The sequence below is a fragment of the Lithobates pipiens genome, unplaced genomic scaffold (genome assembly GCF_037356315.1).
Source record: "Lithobates pipiens isolate NorthernLeopardFrog02 unplaced genomic scaffold, aLitPip1_a1.2 Scaffold_23, whole genome shotgun sequence".
Lineage (NCBI taxonomy): Eukaryota > Metazoa > Chordata > Amphibia > Anura > Ranidae > Lithobates > Lithobates pipiens.
In genome coordinates, this window is record NW_027507785.1 from 233,873,611 (window position 1) to 233,898,731 (window position 25,121).

At 47.1% G+C, this 25,121-nt stretch overlaps 1 protein-coding gene across 1 annotated transcript in view; it reads left to right on the forward strand.

Moving 5' to 3' along the window:
- HFM1 (helicase for meiosis 1) overlaps positions 1 to 25,121 on the forward strand; it is a 397,375-nt gene that overhangs the window by 32,163 nt on the left and 340,091 nt on the right. Inside the window, 1 exon segment of the mRNA XM_077451089.1 lies at positions 13,055 to 13,187. Within this exon segment, the coding sequence (XP_077307215.1) occupies positions 13,055 to 13,187 (133 nt within the window).

Genomic DNA, 25,121 nt, shown 5'->3' on the forward strand with positions numbered 1-25,121 from the left:
CATTGCATCAAAAATTGTACTTAAACGCCCCTGTTAAACAGGGGCAGAAAAATTGGGCCTTAGGCATCACCCAGAACCAGAAATGTTCTTCCAACATATCAGCGGAGGAGGAAGAGGATAGACAATCAACATAACAGGACAGTCACTCAGCATCAGCATAGGCAGTCTTGAAGGGATGTGATATTTCAAAAAAAATTATTCTGTTACATCAGCTTCAGGTGCTTGGTAGCTGTGGGTGATCCAAGACTGATTCATCTTGATGAAGGTCAGTCGATCAACTGATTCGGTGGACAGGCGCACCCTGTGATCGGTAACAAAGCCACCAGCAGCACTGAAGGTGCGTTCCGAAAGAACGCTGGATGCAGGACAGGCCAGTAGCTCAATTGCATACTGTGCAAGCTCTGGCCAGTGATCCATCCTCAAGACCCAGTAAGCCAGAGGATTTTCGGTGGGAAAGGTGTCCAAGTCTGACCTTGTGCCTAGGTATTCCTGCACCATGCAAATCAGATGCTGGCGATGGGTGCTGGAACCAATTATACCTTGGGGCTGCGGACTAAAAAATTGTCTGAAAGCATCAGTCAGACGGCCACCTCCTCCACTGCTCCTTCTGACCGATGCCTCAGCAACACGTTGTCCAGGACCAGGAGTTTGTAACCTCCCAGTCTCTGGGAACGCGTTGCACAGACCTTTCTGCAAGGCCTCCCGGAGATGTCTCATCCTCTGCTCCCTCTGCGATGGCAAGATAAGGTCGGCAACCTTACCCTTGTACCATGGATCAAGGAGAGTGGCCAGCCAGTAATGGTCCCTCTCCTTGATCCGAAGAATACGAGAATCCTTCCGCAGGCTTTGCAGGATCAGGGAGGCCATGCAGCGTAGGTTAGCTGAGGCATTCGGTCCGGAGTCCTATGGGTCACTAAGGACAACATGATCCGCAGCTACCTCCTCCCAGCCACGTACAAGTCCACGTGTTTCTTGGGACTGTAAATTATCCCTACAAGACTGCTGCTGCTGATGCTGATGCTGAGTGCCAGCCTCCACCTCCATGCTGACACAATCATCCTCCTCCTCCTCTTCTTCCTCCTCATCCTCTTCCTGTGTGATGGGTGGCACAGCAGGAACACTGTCTGGATAAAAGGGGCCTTGAGAGGCAAGGAAGTCCTCCTCTTCCTGCCTCTGTTCTGCCTCAAGTGCCCTGTCCATTATTCCATGCAGCGTATGCTCCAAGAGGTGGACAAGAGGTACAGTGTCACTGATGCATGCACTGTCACTGCTCACCATCCTTGTGGCCTCCTCAAACGGTGACAGGACAGTGCATGCATCCCTGATCATGCCCCACTGGCGTGGTGAGAAAAAACCGAGCTCCCCTGACCCTGTCCTGGTGCCGTAGTCGCACAGGTACTCATTGATGGCCCTCTGCTGCGTGTGCAGCCGCTACAGCATGGCCAATGTTGAGTTCCATCTGGTGGGCATGTCACATATAAGGCGGTTCTTGGGCAGGTTCAACTCCTTTTGGAGCTCAGCCAGCCGAGCACAGGCATTAAATGATCGGCGGAAATGCACACAGACTTTCCTGGCCTGCTTCAGGACATCCTGTAAGCCGGAGTACCTGCCCAAGAACCGCTGCACCACCAGGTTAAGGACGTGAGCTACACAGGGCACATGGGTCAGTTGTCCCTGTCGGAGGGCGGAGAGGAGGTTGGTGCCATTGTCGCAAACCACCATTCTTGGCTTAAGCTGGCGTGGCGTCAACCACCTCTCGGCCTGCCCCTGCAGAGCTGACAAAACATCCGCCCCAGTGTGGCTCCTGTCCCGCAAACAAACCAGCGCAAGCACGGCATGGCATCGTTTTGCCTGCGTGCTTGCGTAGCCCCTGGAACGCCTACGGAGCACCGCTGGTTCTGAGGACAGAGCACTGGAAGAGGCCATGGAGGAAGAAGAAGAGGAGGGGGTGGAGGAGAGAGGTGTGTCACAACCAATAGTAGCATTTTGGAGGCGTGGTGGCGGAACAACCTCCAACACTACTGCACCTTGTCCTGCATCCTTCCCATCTGCCAGAAGAGTGACCCAATGGGCCGTGAAAGACAGGTAACGTCCCTGTCCATGCCAGCTGGACCATGAGTCAGCGGTAATATGCACCTTACCACTGACCGCCCTGTCCAGCGAGGCAAAGACATTGCCTTCCACATGCCGGTAGAGAGCCGAAATCGCCTTCCGTGAGAAAAAGTGGCGTTTGGGGACCTGCCACTGAGGAACCGCACATTGTACAAACTCACGGAAGGGAGCCGAGTCTACCAACTGAAAAGGCAGCAGTTGAAGTGCTAGCAATTTAGCCAAGCTAGCATTCAACCGCTGGGCATGTGGATGGCTGGGAGTGAACTTCTTTCGCCGGTCCAGCAGCTGGGGCAGGGACATTTGCCTGCTATAATTGGACGTGGGTGTACCGCTAGCAGAGTTCCCGGAAGCACTTGGCTGTGACACACCTAATTCTACACCTTCATTCCTCTCAGAGCAGGTTTCAGAGAGGACTGAAGGTCTAGTGGGGTTGGAGATGCCAGCTGATGAGGAGCAAGGAGAGGTCCACTTTGTTCTTTGGTGTGGGTCTTTGAGGTACGCTTGCCAACGAGCTGCATGGCAGGTCAACATATGTCTGGTCAAGCATGTGGTGCCCAAGCGGCTGATGTTTTGGCCACGTGAGATACGCTTGAGACATATGTTGCAAATAGCAGCGGTGCGATCTGATGCACTCGTCTCAAAAAAGGCCCACACCAAAGAACTTTTAGAATAACGCGCAGAGGCAGCGCTCTGCACAGGCGGAGCTCTGGGGTGTGATTCAGTCGGTGTGCTGCCCCTAAGCTGGCCCCCGGAGGGCATCCTGCCTCGTTGGACATGTGCCTCCTCCTCCTCCTCCTCTCTCCTTCCAGGCACCCACGTGGAGTCAGTGCCCTCATCATCCCCTCCCTCTTCATCGCTGTAGCAAACCTGGCAGTATGCTGCAGCTTGTGGAACATGACTGCCAGATTGCTGTCCTTCTTGAGCATCCCCTCTCTCTGCGCTCAGGCTACTGCCTTCCTCTAGCTGAGTGTCATCATCAGAGCCCACAAAACATCGGGCATCCTCCTGGAGCATGTACCCAACACTGTGCTCAAAGAGTTCAGGAGACTCCTCAGGAGGACGTGGTGGGTCTAGGGAAGGAGTCACTGATGATGACATTGAGAGGAGGGAAGACGATGCGTTGGCAGCTGCTTTGCTAGTACCCTGAGCCTGGGTGAGAGAGGATGAGTAGGATGAAGAGGGCTTGGTCATCCACTCTACCAAGTCGTTGGCATGTTGCGGCTCAACATGTCCAGCTGCCGAAAAGAAGGACAAGCGTGTCCCATGGCCACGTGCTGATGACAATGCACCGCGTCCACGACCAGCACTGTTGTCTCTAGACACAGAGCCTGCTTGCCCTCTTTTATCGGCTCGCGCCTGTCTGCCTCTCCTTGCTGGCCTTCCAGACATGGTAATGGCCTGAAGGGAGTTGGGTAAAAAAGCAGTTGGGTAGTGTATATTGTGCTAGAGGCACACAACACCCACTAACTCCTGCAGATGCCTTTATTATAGAACACCAGAGATAAAGGGGTATATACAGATGTATACTGTGCTGTGCTGGAGGCACACACAACTTCCAACAACTCCTGCAGATGGCAAGTGGTCTCAAATAGAGAAGAGCTATGTAGGTGGATATAGCGGTATGTACTGGGTACAGAGCACGCAGACAGCACGCACTAGCTCCTAACACTACTGACTGCAAGCTCTATTATAAAAGATAGATCACTAGCTATATAGGTGAGGTAAATATAGCGGTGTATACTGCGGTCAGGGCACGCAGACAACAACCACTACACAACAGCAAGATCGAAAATCGTCCAAAAATGATCGGTGTGTACTGTGTTGAAGGTACACAGAACACCCACTAACTCCTGCAGATGCCTTTATTATAGAACACCAGAGATAAAGGGGTATATACAGATGTATACTGTGCTGTGCTGGAGGCACACACAACTTCCAATAAGTCCTGCAGATGGCAAGTGGGCTCAAATAGAGAACAGCTATGTAGGTGGATATAGCGGTATGTACTGGGTACAGAGCACGCAGACAGCACGCACTATCTCCTAACACTACTGACTGCAAGCTCTATTATAAAAGATAGATCACTAGCTATATAGGTGAGGTGAATATAGCGGTGTATACTGCAGTCAGGGCACGCAGACAATAACCACTACACAACAGCAAGATCGAAAATCGGCCGAAAACGATCGGTGTGTACTGTGTTGAAGGTACACAGAACACCCACTGCTTCAGACGCCAACACACTACACAAGGCCGCCGCGCTGGCGGCCTTATATAGTGTGGGGCGTGCACTACACAGCCTGAGCTATGATTGGCCACAGGCATCCTGCCTGTGGCCAATCATGGCTCTCCTCGCTGCTGGCGCTGCGATTGGCCAAGCATGCGGGGTCACAGTGCATGCTTGGGCAATCATGAGCCAGCAATGCACTGCGCCATCGCAGTGCATTGTGGGCCGTGAGCGCCACACGAATTTGGCGCGAACGGACCAAAATGTTCGGACTTCGCCGAACGGACGAACAGCCGATGTTCGAGTCGAACGTATGTTCGACTCGAACACGAAGCTCATCCCTACTCGCATACAACTGGGGGAGGCTTTGATGACAGGGTCTAATGAGGCTGATGCATACATCACAGGCCTCTGTTTGTCTCCATGTAGCTGGGTGAGTACACCTGCAGCAAATCCATTGACTTCATGACAGAACAACGAGAAAGTCTTATTATAGTCAGGAAGTCCAATGGCAGGAGCTTCAGCCAAATTTTTAATAATCTGCAATTCATTGTCCCATGTGAGGTTGAAAGGGTTTCTAGTGGTAGCCTCATATAGAGGAGCCATAAGTTCTGATGCATTTGGAATCCAGTCCCTACAATATCCCACTAACCCCAGGAAGGCACGTAGTTGCCGTACATTTCTTGGCTTTTCAAATTTATGTAGAGTTTTAACTCTATCTGGGATTAGATGACAGATTCCATGTGAAATGCAGTGACCCAGGAAGATCACTTTCTCTTGGCAGTATTGTAGCTTATCTTTGCTAACTTTGTTGTTACTGTTATAGAGAAACATGAGAAGGCTTACTATTTCTCTGCTACAAATGTCTTTTGTATCAGAACAAATAAGCACATCATCTATGTACTGAAGCAAGACTGTGTTTGGGTGTGAGGGGGACCATTGGTCCAATACTTGCTTTAACGCAGTATTATATTCAGAGGGGCTACTCACACAGCCTTGGGGTAGTCTTGTCCGTGCTAATTTTTGGGCATCATTGGTAAAAGAAAAAAGGTGCCAGCAATCTGGGTGCAGGGGCACCGAAAAGAAAGCATTTGCAAGATCAATCACTGTAGGTGCTGGAGGCAGGTATTCCACTTAGTAAAGTGTGGGGATTGGGCACGATCGGGGTATCTGCTTCAATTATATTGTTAATGGCTCTCAAATCATGCACCATGCGGTATGTCACCTGCCCACCCTTCTTGTCTGGCTTCTTTGCAATTGGGAACAGGGGTGTATTGACTTGGGACTTAATTGGTACAACAACCCCTGCTGCTTTCAGTTGTGTGATTTGATCCTTTATCCCCTCAATCTGAGCAATACTCAGTGAGTACTGTTTCATCTGTGGGAGATGGGCTCCTGGTTTAATTTTTATCATAACTGGGGTGCAATCCAGCAGACCTACATCATATTTGCTGGTGGCCCATAATTCAGCAGGAATCACTTTCAATTCTGGTGGAAATGGCGGAGTGGAGTCTTGAATTAAAAATACTCCACACGCAGTATTTAAAACTTCTCCTGACAGACTACTGACCACTTGGACTCCTGTAGGAGTGTAGTCTATGTTTGCTAAAATTTTATTCAAAATGTCAGCTCCCAAAAGATTGGTAGGAACTGTGTCTGAAACTAAAACTTTAGTGACAATTTATGTTTGCTGTCCTAGCCTGAGTTTAAGTGGCTTGGACTCAACCAAATCAGTAGATGTCCCGGTTAGGCCAACACCAGAGATAACATTTGTAGATAATAATCCTGGAGGTAAGTCCTCTATATTAAAAACACTTAGGCTTGCACCAGTGTCTATTAAACAGGTTAATTCTGTTTCTCCTCAAGGATAGGGGAGTTCTTGTAAAAATACTTTTACTCTGGCCTCTGGACCATTGTCTCCCCTATTTAACATGATTGATACTGGCATGCCATTTTGCTATGCCTGATCCACTGCTTTTGGCAGAGAACTGGGATCAGTATGAGGTGCCTCTAAGCTCTTTTCCAGTCTACGGTCAGGAAGATGGCAGAATTTGGCTATGTGTCCTTCCCCATCACAATTGTAGCATATGATTGGTCCCCGATTGCCACGATTTCTGAAATTGCCTTTGCCTCTTACTCCACCTCTCTGCTTCCCCATGTACATAACCTTGAGTTTGCTGTCTTTTTGGTTAATCCTGTTTTCTATGGATAACAGGATAGGCAGGACGTCTCAAATAGACATATTGCCTGCCTCAGGCCTTGCTGTGAACAACTTTTCTTTCAACTGGGGTATTAAACCATCAAGAAACCTTTGTTTCACTAGTTGTGTAGATGGACTTGCAGTTTCTCCCGCCTTCTCTTCCTCAGCCATATCACTTAACCTCCTCCAATATGTGCCTGATGCCTGCTTCCTCAGCCATATCACTTAACCTCCTCCAATATGCCCCTGATGCCTCCTCTTTCCCTTGCTTGGCATTCATAAATTCAGCATGTCTGGTTTGTCCATATATTTGGGGCAATTTTTCCTTCAATTTCTCACAAACCTCCCGTCCACTAACCATCTTACCTAGATTTTTGACATCTACACCACATTCTTTAAGTATATAGTCAGACATGTTGCTTCACACTGCTTTAATAAGAAGCTGATGAATGTCTGTAGCAGAATCCTCATATGCTTCCTGTGCAGCGCACAGTTTGTTTGCAAACCCAATTGGATTCTTTCTAAGATCTCCCAATCCCTCTAATATGGATCTCATATCTTGGGGACTAAAAGGTACATGCCATTTAATTTGAGACTTACTGTCAACAGCATTACCTTCAAAAACGAATTGGGTTCTGACAGGATAAACTGCAACAGATTGCTCTGTGACCGGGGCAGAAGGGGTGGCATCTCCCTTCTTTCTCTCTTCATCTTGCTGCCACTATTTGGAAATTTTGGTTTGCTCCGGAAGTTCCGACTCTATCTCTCTTTCTCTGGCCAAAGCCTTAAGTTCAGAGAGATCTAGTTTTGCACATGTGCCTTTGGATTTATGCCAATCATCTGTTTCTAGGATTCGAGCCAAATCCCTCTTTGTAGGTTGATATGGGACTGTTAAACCTCTGCTCTCTACTATATTGCCCAGCTCATCTTTTGTGTGTTCCATGTAATCGAATTCTTTTTCTTTTGTGCGTGGACCCCTTAAAGCCAAACTGGCAGCCACATAAGGTGGGGGGTCCTCCTCTATAGAGTCTTCTGGCCAAACATAGTAAATTTGTGCAGTACTTTTATTAAACATCTCCATCAAGCCAGTTTGATTTGCTACTTTAGCTTCTCTCTCCCATGTGCAAGCTATTCTCCACGTTCCTTCACTGCACAGTAGTGGGCCATAATCATGCAGAAAGGTTTGCCATACTTGTAAATCAAAAGTCCCTTTATATTTTAAAGGTTTAGCTGTTCCCTTTGTCCATTCTACCCATTTATCTAGGGGCTCAGTATAGGCGGAACCGTACCTTCGGTTCATATATTCTCTAGCGCTCATCTTGTGCTGGGAATTTTCTGAAGGCCTCTCTCCCTTCATTCCCTTACTTAATTTAGTCCCCATAATGACTGGCCAGTCTTCTCTACTTGTGCCTATACACTCTTGCCTCTAAAACAAATAGTACAGCAAATCTGCAGATTTACAAGAAAAGTCTCCACTTATCTACGTGGATAGAAGGGGTTTATGACAATAGACAAAACACTCATCAAGAGACCCTCCTCGTCTCTTCTCTTCTCTGTGAGTTTTATCTGACCCTACCATGCGCCTCTGACCCAGGTCGCCCACAAGGAGTCAACGCAGGGAACTGCAGAGGATTCTCCCTATCCACACACAGTCCAATCCCGTGAAGGGGGACACAAACACATTCACACGCACACGTTATCCAACCAGAAAGGTACGAGAGTGGTCTGGTTTCCTTGAGAACCGACAGATAGGATACAAAGGAAAGGCAGAAATATAGCAAGCTTAAAGACAGCTTACCTAGCCGGCATTTAGATGTCTGCGTTCCCGATGATCCCGATCAAAGCACGGTTCCTTCTGGAAACTCTGCCAACCTCCTGATAAATGACTCTCCAAATCTATTATGACTGATTTCTGATTGGGTCTCTAAAACAAAGTTAATACTGCAGCTGCAGGAACAGATTCACAGGACTCAATCACTGTGTTTAAAATGTCCGTTCAGAGTCAAAATGTATTATTACATGTTATTTTATACATAGATAAGAAAGGGGTGGTTTGAGATGTTATTAAAAACTAACAAATATAAATATGTTATTAAAAGCTAACAAATAGAAATATATTATTAAAAGCTAGCGAATAGAACAATTGCAAAAGTAAAACATTGAGAAGGGAGGGGGGAGTAGAGAGTGTTTAGTTGGAGATGTTTCTGTGTATTAGGTGAAGGTTACAGAACACATTTCAGCAGCGAGAACAAAATGGAGTCTCTTGTGCTTAAATGAACAGTACAGTAAATGTCCATGTCACTCATATTTCGACTTGAATTTATATAGGGGAGCTTTATGGGGTTGCTGATTATACATTAAATTGATCCAATATGTTTTTACCTGTTTTTAACCACTTCCCACCCACTGTATGCAGAATGACGGCCGGGAAGTGGTTCTGTTATCCTGACTGGGCGTCATATGAGTCGAGCAGGATAACATGCCGGTGCGCGCCAGTGGGGGCTCGCAGTGCGGTATGTCAGTTTGACACCCCGCATCTCCGATCATGATAAGAAGCCTCTGTCAGAGGCTTCTTACCACGTGATCAGCTGTGACCAATCACAGCTTATCATCGCATGAACCAGGAAGTTCCGGTAAATGCCATTTCTCGGTTCGCTCACACAGGGAGAGCCGATCGGAGGTTCTCCCTGTCAGAGGGGGGTCAGCACATTATCAGCACAGCCCCCTCAAATGTGCTACGACACCTTTAAAAATGTGCCCATGAGCTGTCATTCAGTTCCCCATAAAAACACAGCTCACAGTACCCATCAAAGTGCCCATATCAGTGCCCACCACAGTGCAAGTCAGTGTCCAGCAGTAAAACCTGTCAGTACCTCAACATCTGTGCTCCCCATCAGTGGCACCTGTCGGTGCTAATCAGCACCGCCTATCTGCCAATCAGTGCCGCCTGCCAGTGCCCATCACAGCCGCCTGTCAGTGCCACCAGTCAGCGCCCATCAGTGCTGCATATCAGTGCTCATCAATGCCGCCTCATCAGTGCCCGTCAGTGAAGGAGAAAACAACATTTTATAACCGAAACAAAGAAAAACTTTTTTTTTTTTTTTAAATTTTCTTTTTTAGTTTAGCAAACAATAAAAACTGCAGAGGTGATCAAATACCACTAAAAGAAAGCTCTATTTGTGGGAACAAAATGATAAAAATGTTGTTGTGGTACAGTGTTGTATGACCGCGCAATTGTCATTCAAACAGAAGCTGAAAGAGCTGAAAGCTAAAAATTGTCCTGGGCAGGAAGGGGCGAAAGTGCCTGGTATTGGAGTGGGTAATAATGTGACTCTTAATAAAATAGTTTTTGATTTTATATACAGTATGTCTTTAACTTTTATTTCCTGGGGACAGTACTATTTAGCACCTTAAAAGTCTCAACATTCATTTCCTTTATTTTTGATATTACAATTGGGATGTGGTGCTGAGGTTACCAAATAATGTATACTCATTATATATGCAGAGATCCGTAGTATATATTGCAGTATACAAAGGTCAGTAGAATGTAGGGCAGTGTACAGAGGTCATTAGGATGGAAAGCAGTGTGCAGAGGTCAGTAGGATGTAGGGCAGTACAGGGGTCATGAGTGTGTAGGGCAGTGTACATGAGTCAGAAATTTTGTGTGTGCGGGGATCAGTAGGGCAGGGTACAGGATTCAACGGAGTGGAGAAGGTGTACATGGGGTAGCTGGGAAGGGTCAGTAGGATAGTAAACAGGTGTCAGCAAGGCATTGCAAAGGGGTCAGTAGGGAAGTGTACAGGGGTAAGCAGGGCAAAGATCAATAGGGCGGGGGTCAGTAGGGTAGTGTACAGGGGACAACAGAGCAGAGGACAGTAGAACAGTGATTTCACATTCCTCTGGCACGCTGATCCACAACTGCCCTCCTTTCCTATCTATCCCATTTGATGTCACATACAAGCGCCGGGGATGGTTGGGATGAGGTCAGTACCTTTAGGCATGTGCCTTCACTCCTCCACTCTGCAAATGGGGTAGAAACACCAATGTGGAGACTCCCACCAGGAAGTTGTCACAGCCAACCGCCAATCATCAACGTGGAACAACACCACTGTCTGTAACTGGCTGTCAGCTTTGATAGTTTCCTGTCTGAAGCCACCTGAGCTCAACACTACGATCTAGCTGTTGCCTACCTGAGGTTAGTAGGTTGCAATCAGGGGTTTGCCAACCCCTGCCCTTAAAGTGTGACTAAAGGGAAAACCATTTTTTTTTTCATTTTGGAGTAAAGGGTGTTTATAACACTGATGAGTCTTTTTTCAGTCTGTGTCCCATTAGAGAAGTTTCCCTTTGCTTTCTATCCCATAGCCAAAGTAGGAAGGTAAAACTCTCCAAAGTGAGGGAATTCCAGTGTGTCACTAGAGTCTCCAGAACTAGTGCTCCAATTGAAAGATTTCCTACCTAGTCTTCTGATGTCAACCCCCCAAAATTGTAGTTTTTCTTTTACTTTTACTTTCGATGATAATGGTAAACAGGACAACCGGCAGCATTAAAAACTGGAAGGCGTTCTAATCCTTCTCCACTCTATCTAAAACAAAAAAAAACTTTTATGCCTTTAGTTTACACTTTAAGGCCTCATGCACACTGGGCAAAATGCTGCTCATACAGGTGTTTGACATTTTTTTCTTTCAGCCTACAGAAACAACTCTATGTTGACCTATGTGTCTATGCACAATTGAGCATTTACAGACTGGGAAAAAAAAAAAACATAAGTGTGTTTTTGAGAGGCGCTTTCAGGCAGAAACAATGCGCATTTTGGGGAAGAACACATAAATGCAAATACGCGTAAACACATGTACAATATAATCTGTAGGAGTGTTTGTGGGCTGCTTTTTCTTCCTAAGCATATTTAGGGTAGAGCATATAACATGTTTCGGCCTCTGCTGCCATTTCCTCCGCTTACCTCTCCCCCCACCCCCGGTGTGACAGTGGGTGAGGGATCTTCTCCAGGAACCCAGTGTCACAATAAAAAAAAAAAAAGGTCCTGCGGGACTCTACCCACACGGCCGCATCATTCATTCACAGTTTCTTGCAAATGAATGAGCTACAACTACCATCATCCACTGCGGCTGACAGCGTGTAGTTCGTTTTTTTATTTTTTTTTATTTAAACTTGATGTTTCTTTCAATTACCTTAACTGATCCCAAGTAAGCTTTTTTTAATCCTACTTAATACTCATTGACCCTGACACTGGCCTAGATCAATTCCTAATCTAGCTATTTTATTTTATTTTTGTAAAAGTGATGTTTTTGCAAATTACAATGTGTCTTTTTCTCTATTCAACATTCAACCTGTCCTGTTAAACCGCTGTATGGTCTTGGCCACCATGCTGCCTCTCAGTTTAACCACTTGCCACCCTTCATATAGCAAAATGATGGAGGCAAAGTGGTTTTAATATCCTGACCGGACGTCATATGACGTGATCAGGATATTAAGCCGCTGCACGCCACCGGGGGCGCGCATCACGGCGATCGTTATTGCGGGGTGTCAGTCTGACACACCGCAACTACGATCTCGGAAAAAGAGTCTCTGACGGAGACTCTTTACCATGCGATCAACCGTGTCCAATCACGGCTGATCACAGTGTATATAGGAAGAGCCGGTGATGGGCTTTTCCTCACTCGCGTCTGTCAGATGTGAGTAGAGGAGAGCCGATCGGCTGCTCCTCTGACAGGGAGTCTGTGCTGATCGATTATCAGCACAGCCCCCCCCCCCCCCCCCCCCGAGGATGCCCTCACTGGACCACCATCACTGATTGACACCATCACTGATTGGCATGCATTATTGTTTGGCACTGATTGGCATCCATCCCTATACAATACTGTACACTACAATGCCCATCCGTTCCGCCTATCAGTGCCCATCCATGCGCCTATCCGTGCCCATCCATGCCCATCCGTGCCGCCTATCCATGCCACCTATCAATGCCACCCATTCATGCCAATCCGTGCCACCTATCCCTGACAATCTGTGCCACCTATCAGTGCCTATTTGTGCCACCTATCAGTGTCTATCTGTGTCACATATCAGTGCCATCCATCAGTGCCGCCTATCAGTGCCACTTCATTGATGCCACATCATTGGTGCCCATCAGTGCCACCTTATCAGTGCCAGTCACTGCGGCCCTGTCAGTGCCCATCAGTGAAGGAGAAAACGTACTTATTTACAAAGTTTTGTAACTGAAACAAAAAAAAATTTTTTTTTTCAAAGTTTTGGCCTTTTTTTATTTGTTTAGCAGAAAATAAAAATCCCAGAGGTGATCAAATACCACCAAAATAAATCTCTATTTGTGAGAACAAAATGATAAAAATTTAGCTTGGGTACGGTGTAGCATGACTGCGCAATTGTCATTCAAAGTGCGACAGAGCTGCGTATTCCCAATAGATTTGCATCAAGTATTTCACTGTTGAGCTTTATATTTAATTTTTCTTATTCTTATTTCTAACACATATTCCACCTAGCTTCTCTATTCAAATAAGAATTTTGTCATGTGTGCACCAACTGGTTCTGGGAAGACCGTGATATTTGAAATAGCAATCGTTCGATTACTAATGGAGGTGCCAGCTCCTTGGACTAATGTCAAGATTGTATACAGTGAGTATAGGAGAAGTGAAATAAAGAAAAAATAAAAACTAGTTGAAAGAAAGCCTAAGTCTGTCTATCTATCTATCTATTGTAAATGTCACATCATTTGTAAATGCAGCATTCATGCTTTGTTGCTACCAGTGTACCTAAAGTGTAAGTTCACCTTTTCACTAAAAATTAAAAGGTGAACTAACATTGTACACACTCCTTTACAGTTCCCACTGCACTTTGGGTGATTAGCTGTCACTGCCTACGCTGTCTTGGGGACTTGAAAGCCCATCTCTTCTTCCCCTTCCTTTCTTAGGTCTTTCGGGATAGATCCAAGTGATTCTGATTGGTCAAAGTGGTCATGTGCCAGGAAGAAAAAAAAGATTCCACAGTTGTTGCTGGTCTGTGACAAAATTAACCCCCCCCCAACAAAAAAAAAACCCTACAATCGGTGGTGATCAGTGGCACTTTTACTATTTTAACTCCCCCCACCTTAAAAAAAAAAATCTCTTATCATTGGTGTTCATTGCCACTTTAAGCTCCCCACATTCACCTTCAATCTGCCGATCCTCCTTCCTGCTGTGTTTACAAACATTAATGGTGTTTGTGATAGCTGTTGTTGCTTTACAGCAATTACACGGTAAAGTGCCACTCCGAATTTCTTTGTACATTGTGATTTTGTTTGCAGCATTTTTATTTATAATACAATGGTTTTGAAGGAAGGTGTTTCTTAGGTTGTGCACTTACCAGTTGGACTTAAGTTGTGCACTTGGCTTCCTAAATCCTCAAGGTCCCTACACTATTACACTGTGTCAACACAGAATGCAAGAGAGCAGAAGAGTGCTAGTCTCCTTTTTCTCTATCTTCTCTGTAGCACCATTTTAGACCCTACAATAGAGCATCTCTGGCGATTCCCCTTCCTCATTTATGTGGGTTTCAGTACCCCAATGTGACTAGTCCCAGCCACTAAGATTTTGCTTTTCCATTTTGGTTAAGAACATTTTGGTGGTCAGCATTCCATTTGTACTAGAAAAGGAAAAGATAGGTTTGCGCTATGGAGAAAAAAAATATATATATAAATAAATATATATATATATATATATATATATATATATATATATATATATATATATAAAATGAAGGGGGGCTGCCACTACCAAGTATTTCCAACCGATCTGGTTGGAATAAAATGTTAGAAAGATGTAGGTATAGGTAGATATGGCACTCCTCTCTAGACCCAGAACAAAAGACTATATGTTGAGAGTGGAAAATCGAATTATCTATAAAGTTATACCAGTCCTATTGCAAAATGAATTACATCAAAAATGTGAACAGTGTCCTGTCCACCAGAATATTAATCCTAATTACTTAATGAACTATATAAAACCTTATGTGACCACATGAACTACATTAAGGTAAAAATCATTTGATTTAGGTGTTAGAACCCCTGTGTGGTGTGGGTGTCAGGGCTGGCTTAGCCCTTCCTCCTCTGGGCTGGCCGCTCAGCTGTCGGCTAATTGCCAGCTCTCTTCTCTTTGCACAGCTGTTCCCGATGATGCTTGTCTGACCTGCCTATTTAAAGCCTTCCAGCTCACTCTTTCCTTTGCCTTCGCATTGGTCACATCACTAGAAACCATCTCCTGCTGTTTGTTTCAAGACTGGCTTGCTGACATCCCTCCTGGCTTCTATCCTGCTTGCAGTTGCTCTCCTTGGATCCCTAACGTCTGGACTGGCTGATTACTCGATCTGGTTTATGAACTTTGGACTGGCTGACTACCCTATCTGGCTACTGGACTCTGGCTATGCTTGACTAAGTTTTTTTTCTATTTACCTTTTTATTTTTATTAATAAACAAGTGTGATTTGGTTGTACTTCTGTCTCTGTTTCATGGTTCCTGACAGTACGCGAAGGCCATGAATTCAGAAGATGCAGTCAATCCACTTGTTGGTAATATTTTTTCCAGATTGGATGAGCAAGATCACTGCATGTGTCATGTACCTGGTGGCTGAGCCCATGGATGCTGGGAGCGGCTACTCGTATTCCTCTGGCTCAAGAACTCCTGGTAGAGAGGACAGATGGTCAGGAGCACAGAAGGGGCACAAGCGCCTAGCAGGTCACTGGTGCAAGGGCTGGTCCGGACTCTAGGAGCAGAGGAATACCAGATGCAGGCTGGAACTGAGGTCAGCGAGGAACAGGAGCAGCAGGAACTCACACGCTGGATCAAGGGGAAGGTGTCTTGTAGTACGGCACACTCAGCGGACCTTTAAGCAGACAGGGTAGGATGGCAGGAACAATGGCAGGGCAGCAGGCAAAGCGTAGTCGGCAGGTCAGGCGGATAAGGCACCGAAACAACAGGCAGAAGAATCGTCAGACAAGCCGGGGTCGTAGGCAGGCAGCAAGCGAGGGATCGTCAGAGGCAAGCCGGGTAACAGGAGTCAAGTAGTAGTCAAAACAGGTACAGGGGGTCTCTCAGGAATGCTGTAGACCGGACAGCAAGGAGGCAAAGTAACAGGTCCCTTTAAATAACCCCTTTGGCACCAAGAACTGTCATTCTGCGCGCCCGCGCGCGTTCACGCGCACACCAACCTCTCTGCGCACCCGTGTGCGTCCATCATCACTAGCGCGCACCCGCGTGCGTCCATCATCACTAGCGCGCACCCGCGTGCACCCGCCAGCGTTAACGCGCACCCGCGTGCGCCCATCTGCGTTAGCGCACACCCGCATGCGCCGACTGGCATTTTCACAAGGCTTCACGGGTAGAACTTCCGGGGACAGCTGGACGATCGGAACGTCCTTCTTGACAGCATGGATCAGTTTGCCTTGGCGTTACAAACGCTCCTGAATCGCACGGCTCACCTGGAATCCGCCACGGTGGCTGCTCCGGTACAACCTGAGTCGCAGGTCATCCCTGCTGCTGCGCCAGTCTCTGTGCAGGCACCCGCCTCGAGTATTACCTCTATAAGAGGTATGTCTGGTTCTGCTCTGCTTCCCCAGCGATTTGGAGGCGATCAAGTTCAATGTAGAGGGTTTCTCAATCAGGTTGAGCTATACTTCGAAATGCTGCCCCAGGCATTTCCCACGGACAGAAGCAAAGTAGGTTTCGTGATATCTTTGCTTTCAGAGAGAGCCTTGGCCTGGGCTAACCCTCTATTGGAGACGCAAAAACCTGTTGTCTTGAGTTACCCTCAGTTTGTGGCCTCCTTTTAAAAGGGTTTTTGACGTTCCCGCATGCTCCGCTTCTGCTGCCAAGTGCCTCATGTCCATCAAACAGAGTACGAGAACTGTTGCCGACTACGCCATTGAATTCCATACTCTGGCAGCAGAGGTTGCTTGGAACAATGGTCTCTCGGATTCCATCAAGGATGAGATAGCAGCCCGAGATATACCCACTGAGTTGGAGAGCTTGATCTCGTTTGCCATCCTCATTGACTCCAGACTCAGAGAAAGACTTTCTCTCAAGGAGCACTTGCGGAAGCCTCCTGTATGTTTGCCTCCGAGCTTTGTAGTCCCATTCATGCCTCCCTCACCTCTCATGCCTCCTGGTACCGAGTTGGTCAGTGAAGATGAACCCATGCACCTGGGCTTCACGCGTCTCGCTGCGGATGAGAGAGCCTTTAGAAGGAGGGAGAAATTGTGCCTTTATTGTGGCCAGGCAGGTCACTTTTTGAAGTCTTGTCCTACCCGTCCAGGCAATGCCGAACCTTGAGGTCCTGTCATGGACAGACCTTAGGTGGCGTTGTTTCGTCCCCAGTTATCCAGAAGTATAAACCCATGGTTTTGGTCACCCTTTCTTGGGCTGAGTCGTCCATCGAGATACAGGCGCTAATCGACTCTGGGGCTGCAGGCCTGTTCATTGATGCTGCATTTGTTTCGCAGCACTCAATTCCGCTGCAGCTGCGTGACACTCCACTTACCATTGAGGCTCTTGACGGGAGACCTTTTCAGCCTGCCCATGTGACTCATGAGACGGTTCCGTTGTTCATGGCCGTAGGGGCTCTTCACCATGAGATAATCCAATTCCAAGTTATTTCCTCACCCAGATTTCCGCTGGTTATTGGTTATCCTTGGTTATAGAGGCACAACCCCTCTTTTGATTGGCTCCGTGCTGAGGTTCTCTCCTGGTCACCACAATGCAGTGAGACATGCTTCCTGAAGGTATTCAAGGTCCTGTGCACCGCTTCACCGTGATTTTGGCAATGTCTTTGATAAAGGTCAAGCCAGTAGTTTGCCTCCACACCAGCCTTATGATTGCGCAATTGACCTTCAGCCTGGTGCCATACCTCCTCGTGGCTGGGTTTACTCTTTGTCGGTCTTGGAGGATAATGCGATGGAGGAGTATGTTGCTGACGCACTTTCTTGAGGTTTCATCCGCAAGTCCTCGTCTCCTGCTAGTGCTGGTTTCTTCTTTGTGAAAAAAAGAGCGGTGAACTGAGACCTTGTATAGATTATATGGGTCTCAATCGTGTCACGATTAAGAATGCCTACCTGATTCCATTGATTACAGAATTATTTGACCGCCTCAAGGGAGCAACTGTTTTCACAAAGCTTGACCTGAGAGGGGCATACAATCTTGTGAGCATTAAGGAGGGTGACGAGTGGAAAACTGCGTTTAATACCAGAACAGGCCATTATGAATACGTGGTAATGCCTTTTGGCCTTTGTAACGCCCCGGCAGTTTTCCAGGAATTTATTAACGATGTCCTCCAAGATTTGTTGCAATTGTGTGTGTGGTGGTTTATCTTGATGATATCCTCATATTTTCCAAGTCCCTGGAGAGCCACCACACAGATGTCTGTCGTATATTTCAGAAACTAAAGGAGAACAATCTCTATTGTAAACTGGAGAAGTGCGAGTTCCATCGTGAATGGGTTACATTCCTGGGCTATGTCATTTCCACAACTGGTTTTTCGATGGACCCAGTGAAACTGTCGGCAGTCCTACAGTGGCCTCGACCCGTGGGTTTACGTCCTCTGCAGCTTTGCCAACTACTATCGGAAGTTTATTCGTAACTTCTCGTCTCTGGTCAAGCCTCTGACTGATATGACCAGAAAGGACGGTAACCCACAGAGTTGGTCTCCTGAGTCCATTAAGGCTTTTGAGACTCTCAAGGCTGCCTTTGTTTCTGCTCCTGTGTTGGCACATCTTGATCCTACGTTGCCTTTTATCCTAGAAGTTGATGCTTCTGAGACTGGAGTTGGCGCCCTTCTGTCTCAATGTCCCAACTCAGAGCGCTATGCATCCGTGTGGTTACTTTTCCAAGAAATTGTCACCTGCTAAATGCAATTTGAGATTGGTGACAGAGAGCTGTTGGCGATCATTTTAGCCCTGAAAGAATGGAGACATCTCCTTGAAGGTACCACTGTGCCAGTTCTTATTCTTACTGGACCATAAGAATCTTACATTCTTGTCTGAGGCTAAGCGACTCTCTCCCAGAAGGGCGCGATGGGCTCTTTTCTTGTCGAGCTTTAATTACATTGTCTCATTCTTACCCGGTACTAAGAATGTAAGGGCTGATGCCTTGTCACAACAATTTTCCTCCACTTCCAAGTCTGAGTCGGTTCCGGTTCCTATGATTCCTCTTGGTCGCATCTTGGCTATGGTTCGCACCAGTCTTACTTCTCCTTTGGGTGAAAAAATTCTTGCTGCTCGGGTCCATGCTCCTCCTGATAAACCTTGTGACCGCTGCTTTGTCCCAGAGAGTCTCCGTACTGCAGTGCTCCAGACTTACCATTCTCCCAAGGCAGCTGGCCAACCTGGGAAGAATCAACTAATTTGGGCCATCTCCCAACAATTCTGATGGCCTAGTCTACGGGCTGATGTTACTGCCTTCGTAGCTGTCTGTCCCGTGTGTGCTCAGAGTAAGACTCCACGACACCTTACAGTGGGCCTCCTACAACCCATACCCAATGGAGAGAGGCCCTGGACTCGCCTGTCTATGGATTTCATTGTGGAATAGCCCAACTCCCAAGGCAACACTGTTATCCTTATGGTGGTTGACCGGTTCTCAAAGATGTGTCATTGTATTCCACCTAAGAAGTTGCCCACCTCTAAGGAACTGGCTTCCATTTTTGTTTGGGAGATCTTTCGCTTACATGGGCTACCCAAGGTGATTGTCTCGGATAGGGGCAGTCAGTTTGTCTCCCGGTTCTGGCAAGCCTTTTGTGCACAGTTGGGAATCCAGCTTGCTTTCTCTTCTGCATATCATCCGCAGTCTAATGGGGCCGCAGAATGAGCCAATCAGTCCTTGGAGCAATTCCTACGTTGCTACTGACCATCATAACAACTGGTCTGACCTATTACCTTGGGCAGAGTTTGCTCACAACAGTGCCTTGAATTCTGCCTCCCGATTGTCTCCATTTATGGCGAATTATGGTTTTCAACTTTCCATGTTGCCTGACTCGTTTGTTCCGCAGAGTATTCCTGCATTAGAGGAGCATCTCTGATCTCTGTGGTCTTCGTTCCACTTGGGTACAAGTCCAGGAGGCTTTGCGTCATGCTAATGATAGGTACAGACTCCATGCTGACCGCAGACGCCTGCCTGCGCCTTCCTACCATGTTGGGGACGGGGTCTGGCTGTCATCTCGCAACCTCTGGCTTCATGCTCCCTCACTGAAATTTGCACCTCGGTTTATTGGGCCTTTCCGTATCCTTCGCAGGATTAACCCAGTAGCTTAAGCGTTGGACCTTCCTCCTAGTATGCGCATCTCAAATGTGTTTCATGTCTCTTTATTGAAACCGTTGGTCTGTAACCGATTTACCACCTCGGTGCCACGTCCTCACCCTATTCAGGTTGAGTACTATGAGGAGTATGAGGTACAATCCATTGTTGACTCCAGTAGGTTCCGTGGGCGCATACAGTACCTGGTGCATTGGAAGGGGTACGGTTCTCTTTCCAAAGTTACCAGCTGTTCCCGATGATGCTCGTCTGACCTGCCTATTTAAAGCCTTCCAGCTCACTCTTTCCTTTGCCTTCGCGTTGGTCACATCTCTAGGAACCATCTCCTGCTGTTTGTTTCAAGACTGGCTTGCTGATATCCCTCCTGGCTTCTATCCTGCTTGCAGTTGCTATCCTTGGATCCCTGACGTCTGGACTGGCTGATTACTCGATCTGGTTTATGGACTTTGGACTGGCTGACTACACGATCTGGCTACTGGACTCTGGCTATGCTTGACTACGCTTTTTTCTATTTACCTTTTTATTTTTATTAATAAACAAGTGTGATTTGATTGTACTTCTGTCTCTGTCTGTTTCATGGTTCCTGACAGTGGCGTACTAGAGCCCCTGTGTAGTGTTTGATTCCACTGGTTGAAAAAAGTGTACATTCAGAAAATATAAAAACACCATACCATATCTGCTTGTGAGAAAAAAAAAACCTAATACAATTTTTAAGTAAAAGTGATTAGTGCCCAAAAAAATATATAAATACAATACAGTTATGGACGGATATGTCCCATACCCAAAGAGTATAATACTTTTAGTGACAATAAAAAAATGTCCATAAAAGACTACTAGAATAAATAGGAATTATCCAAAATATAACAAAGTGATTGGTGCACAGGTGACTCTTATTCTCTGAAGACGGGAACCCGGTATGATTTTCGTGCAAGTAATGGATTTGCACTCACCAGATCCCCTGCCCCTGCAGGGGTACAAGCGCCTTCACAGTGTGAGCCCCTGTGTCGCTTTGCGGTGCTTATCCAGATGCTTCGCTTGTCTCAGCACAATTTCATTAGTTGGAAGGTAAATAAGAAAGGGAAATATCCATAGTGTAGTATTTTAAAAGAATACAGTTTATTAATAAGAAAATTACTCACAATGTTGTTGTTTAAAAAACGCCACACACAAAAAATCCTCTGTTTGCTGCAGCCCTGAGAGAGAGTCTGTGTTCATCCTATGGCCACGTCCTATGCGCTTCGTCATCAGACGTCACCCGGAGCGGCCATTATGGTACACCTATCTCTTAATATAGGGTGTAGTGCATATACCGCGCCTGCGCAGGCTTTAGATCGCCATTTTAGTTAAGGACAGGTGGATTATCCTATTTGATTGTCACCGCAATATGCCGCAAGATGCAGTACACGCCTACACCCTTATACCTGACAGGGGTTCTAACACCTAAATCAAATGATTTTTACCTTAATGTAGTTCATGTGGTCACATAAGGTTTTTTCTTGATCATACATCACGGGACACAGGAGCTTCATTACATAGTGGGTTATATAGGCACCTCTGGTGATTGGACACTGGTTGACCTCAATTAAGGAGAATTCCTCCCCTATATAACCCCTCCCATCTGGGAGGCACCTCAGTTTTTTCGCCAGTGTCTATGGTGATGGTCACGTAAAACTTTAGCTCTATGAAGGTCCCTGCGAGGGCCTAAAGGCTACAATAAACCGGATCCATACCTCGGGCCGATATTTGACTCCCAAGATGGTATGGTACCCGGGCCTCGTCAGCCGAAGAAGCGAGGTTTTGCCTGTAAGTCCTCTCCATTGGAAGACTGGGCTCTGGGAAAACCAGACTTGGTGTACTGTTTATACAGAGCGCACGAAAGTTTCTGGCAGAGCTTTCTACATGGCCCAGGTGGGAGGTTCTTCCGAGAAGGAACCCCAGATATACCTGAAGGTTGGCTAACAATACCCGCCGTGATGGGTGAAGGCTGGAATTTGTCTGGTTCAGCAATTCCTGCGGCGGGGACAGGTAAGGGAAGTTATCCTGTATATTTAATTATATGAATGGATTTCTTCATTGTGAGTAGTTGTATGTCTTACCTGGTTTCCACCACTAGAGGGAGTAAGAGCAGCCTGATGCATACTTACATGCCTTTTCAATACACATGCTCAGTGAAAGCCTGATTCTCCAGCTAACTCACGTCTCCATTGCAGTCCCTGCCACAAATAAGGTAAACACTTCAGGGGTCCCACGCAGCTCCGTTTTTGGGTTCTCCTTCCCCCCCTGGATTCCACGGTCCTCGTGCACGCGCGTGGTCCCGGCCTAATGGAGGAGGGGGGGTGTGGTTGCGAGTGTGCACGGCGCTGTACTGCGCAGGCGCCAGGCGGCAGTTTTAAAAGCCCAGAGCGTCAGGGGGCTGTAATTGGAGACACAGGAGCTGTGGGCAGTAAGCATCCGTGGGGATTGGATCCAGGCAAACCTTAGACACCTACTCAGCATCAGGTTGTGCAATTTAGGCATATATATTATTGTGAGACTTTAAGCACAACAGTGATTGCACTTGTACTAGTACCTCTGCTTTGTAGCCTAGTACTATGTCTCCTCGTAAGAGGGTCTCAGGGGGAGGTAATAAGGGCACTGGTAAATCACCGCCTAGGTCCAGGGGTTCCAAAAGTGCCTGTAAATTACCATCCCCCCTGCAAGACTGGAGCCAGCCTCTCAAGACGAGTCAGTGCCCCTGTCGGGTTTTGCAGCCTCTCCTAATGTCGCAGCCCCGGTTTATGTCACTGAGGACTCCCTTAGGGCTACATTGGAGGGTTTTGAAGGGAGAATCATGAATTTTATTTCTGCTTCCCTAAAAGATAGCAGGAAAAGGGGTAGATCCCCTCCCTCTGCTGATATCCCTCTCTCAGATGATTCTTCTGAAAATGAGGAGAGATCCCTATCTTTGGATAGGGATCATGAGCAGTTGGATGAGTCAGAGGTAGAGGAGATAGTCCCCTCCTCCCAGGCGCTCAGAAAACAGGTGCAGTATTATACTGAATTGGTGCGTACCACATTCAGAATGCCTGCTGCTGAAGTCGCTACATCCTCTGTCTCTTCCCTGGGAGTCAGGAAAGCCCCACAGACTGCCTATTCCTTCCCAATTCATCCTTTAATGGATAAATTGATGTATGAGGATTGGGGACATCCCGATAAACTGTTTGCTCCTCCTAAAAGGTTTTCTATGCATTATCCTGTGGAGGAAAGTTTCACCAAGAAGTGGGGGGTCCCATCTGTCGATGTGGCTGTTTCTTGTGTGAATAAGAACCTAACTTGTCCTTTGGATAATGTGCAGGTATTCAAGGATCCAACTGATAAAAAGCTGGAAACCTTATTAAAAGCCTCCTTTTCCATGGCTGGCACTGTGGTGCAACCTACAGTCGCAGCCATGGGGTTGTGTCAGTTCCTCAAGGAACAGGTTAAACAGATGCTTGGGCTCCTTCCCAGTGAGGAAGTAGAAAATTATACAGAATTGCCTCACATTCTGTGTTTCATAATTGATGCGATTTTGTATTCCGTCCAACAAGCATCACGTTTGTCTCTCATGTTGGTTCACATGCGAAGGGCCCTATGGCTAAAGAATTGGGCAGCTGAGCTGTCATGCAAGAAGCATTTGACTGGGTTCCCGTTTAAAGGGGAGCATTTGTTTGGAGAAGAACTAGATAAGTTCGTCCAAAATATTTCAGGAGGAAAATCTACTCTCCTTCCAGTCAAAAAGAGCAAGCGTCCTTCATTCAGGCGTGCTCTCTCTCCCGAAGCATCAAGCTCTAAACAGTGGCGACGGCCTTCTCAGTCCTCCTCTACTAGAAAGGCTCAAGGCCAAGCCCAGGGACAGAAAAAGACTTGGGGGCGAAAGCCTGCCAAGCAGAGCCCAAAAACTTCCTTGTGAAGGGGCGCCCCCGCTCGGCAGAGTGGGGGGAAGGCTCCTGCAGTTTGCAGGCGCCTGGCGGGAAGAGATCCAGGACAAGTGGGTGATCTCTTCAGTATCTCTGGGCTACAAGCTAGAGTTTCAGGAGATTCCACCTTCTCGTTTCCTTAGGTCAAGGATCCCCAGGGATCCAGTAAAGCAAAAACCGCTATTTCTGGCCTTAGATCAGTTACTATCCCAGGGTGTGATAGTAGAAGTGAACCCGAAAGATCAGGGTTCGGGGTTTTACTCAAATCTCTTCACCGTTCCAAAACCAAGTGGAAGTGTCAGACCTATCTTGGATCTGAAAGACCTGAACCGGTTTTTACACATCCGGTCCTTCCAAATGCAGTCAATCCGCACTGTGGTCTCCTCCCTGCAAGGAGGAGAATTCATGGCATCAATAGATATCAAGGATGCATATCTCCATGTGCCAATTTTTCCCGCACACCAAAAATTCCTAAGGTTCGCGGTAGAGCGGCGCCATTTTCAATTTGTGGCCTTGCCGTTCGGGCTTGCTACAGCCCCTCGAGTCTTCACAAAGATTCTAGACCCTCTCTTAGCAATCTTAAGAGCTCAGGGCATAGCCGTCATGGCTTATCTAGACGACTTGCTTCTCATGGAGAAAACTGCAGCGTTCCTAAGTCGCAGCGTCACCAAAACGCTAGAACACCTAGAACGCCTAGGTTGGATTATAAACCTAGAAAAGTCGTCCCTACAACCGACTACCAGGTTGGAATACCTAGGTATGATCATCGACACCGCTCAGGGCAGGGTGTTTCTTCCAAGGCTAAAAGCCTTGGCCATTGGGGATCTGGTGCGCCTGATTCTGGGCAGAAGATCTTCCTCCATTCGGTTGTGCATGAGACTGTTAGGGAAGATGGTCGCCTCTTTCGAGGCCGTCCCATTCGCCCAGTTCCATTCAAGGCCTTTACAAGGATGCATCCTTGCGGCTTGGAACAGGAAGCCCCAATCTCTGGATCTTCCTATGCGTCTATCCCCAGGGACACGCAAGAGTCTTGTCTGGTGGTTACAAACCAAGAATTTGCTGAAGGGCAAAACCTTTCTTCCTCTCTCATGGAAGATTATCACAACAGATGCCAGCCTGACAGGCTGGGGAGCTGTATTGGAGGAAACATGCTCGCAGGGAAAATGGTCTGCGACCGAGAATCTACTGCCCATAAATATCTTAGAGATCCGGGCAGTTTACATGGCACTCATAGAGTGGTCTTACAGACTGCGAGGTTTCCCAGTTCGGGTTCAGTCCGACAATGCCACCGCAGTGGCTTATATCAATCACCAGGGCGGTACCAGAAGTCTGGTGGCCCAAAAA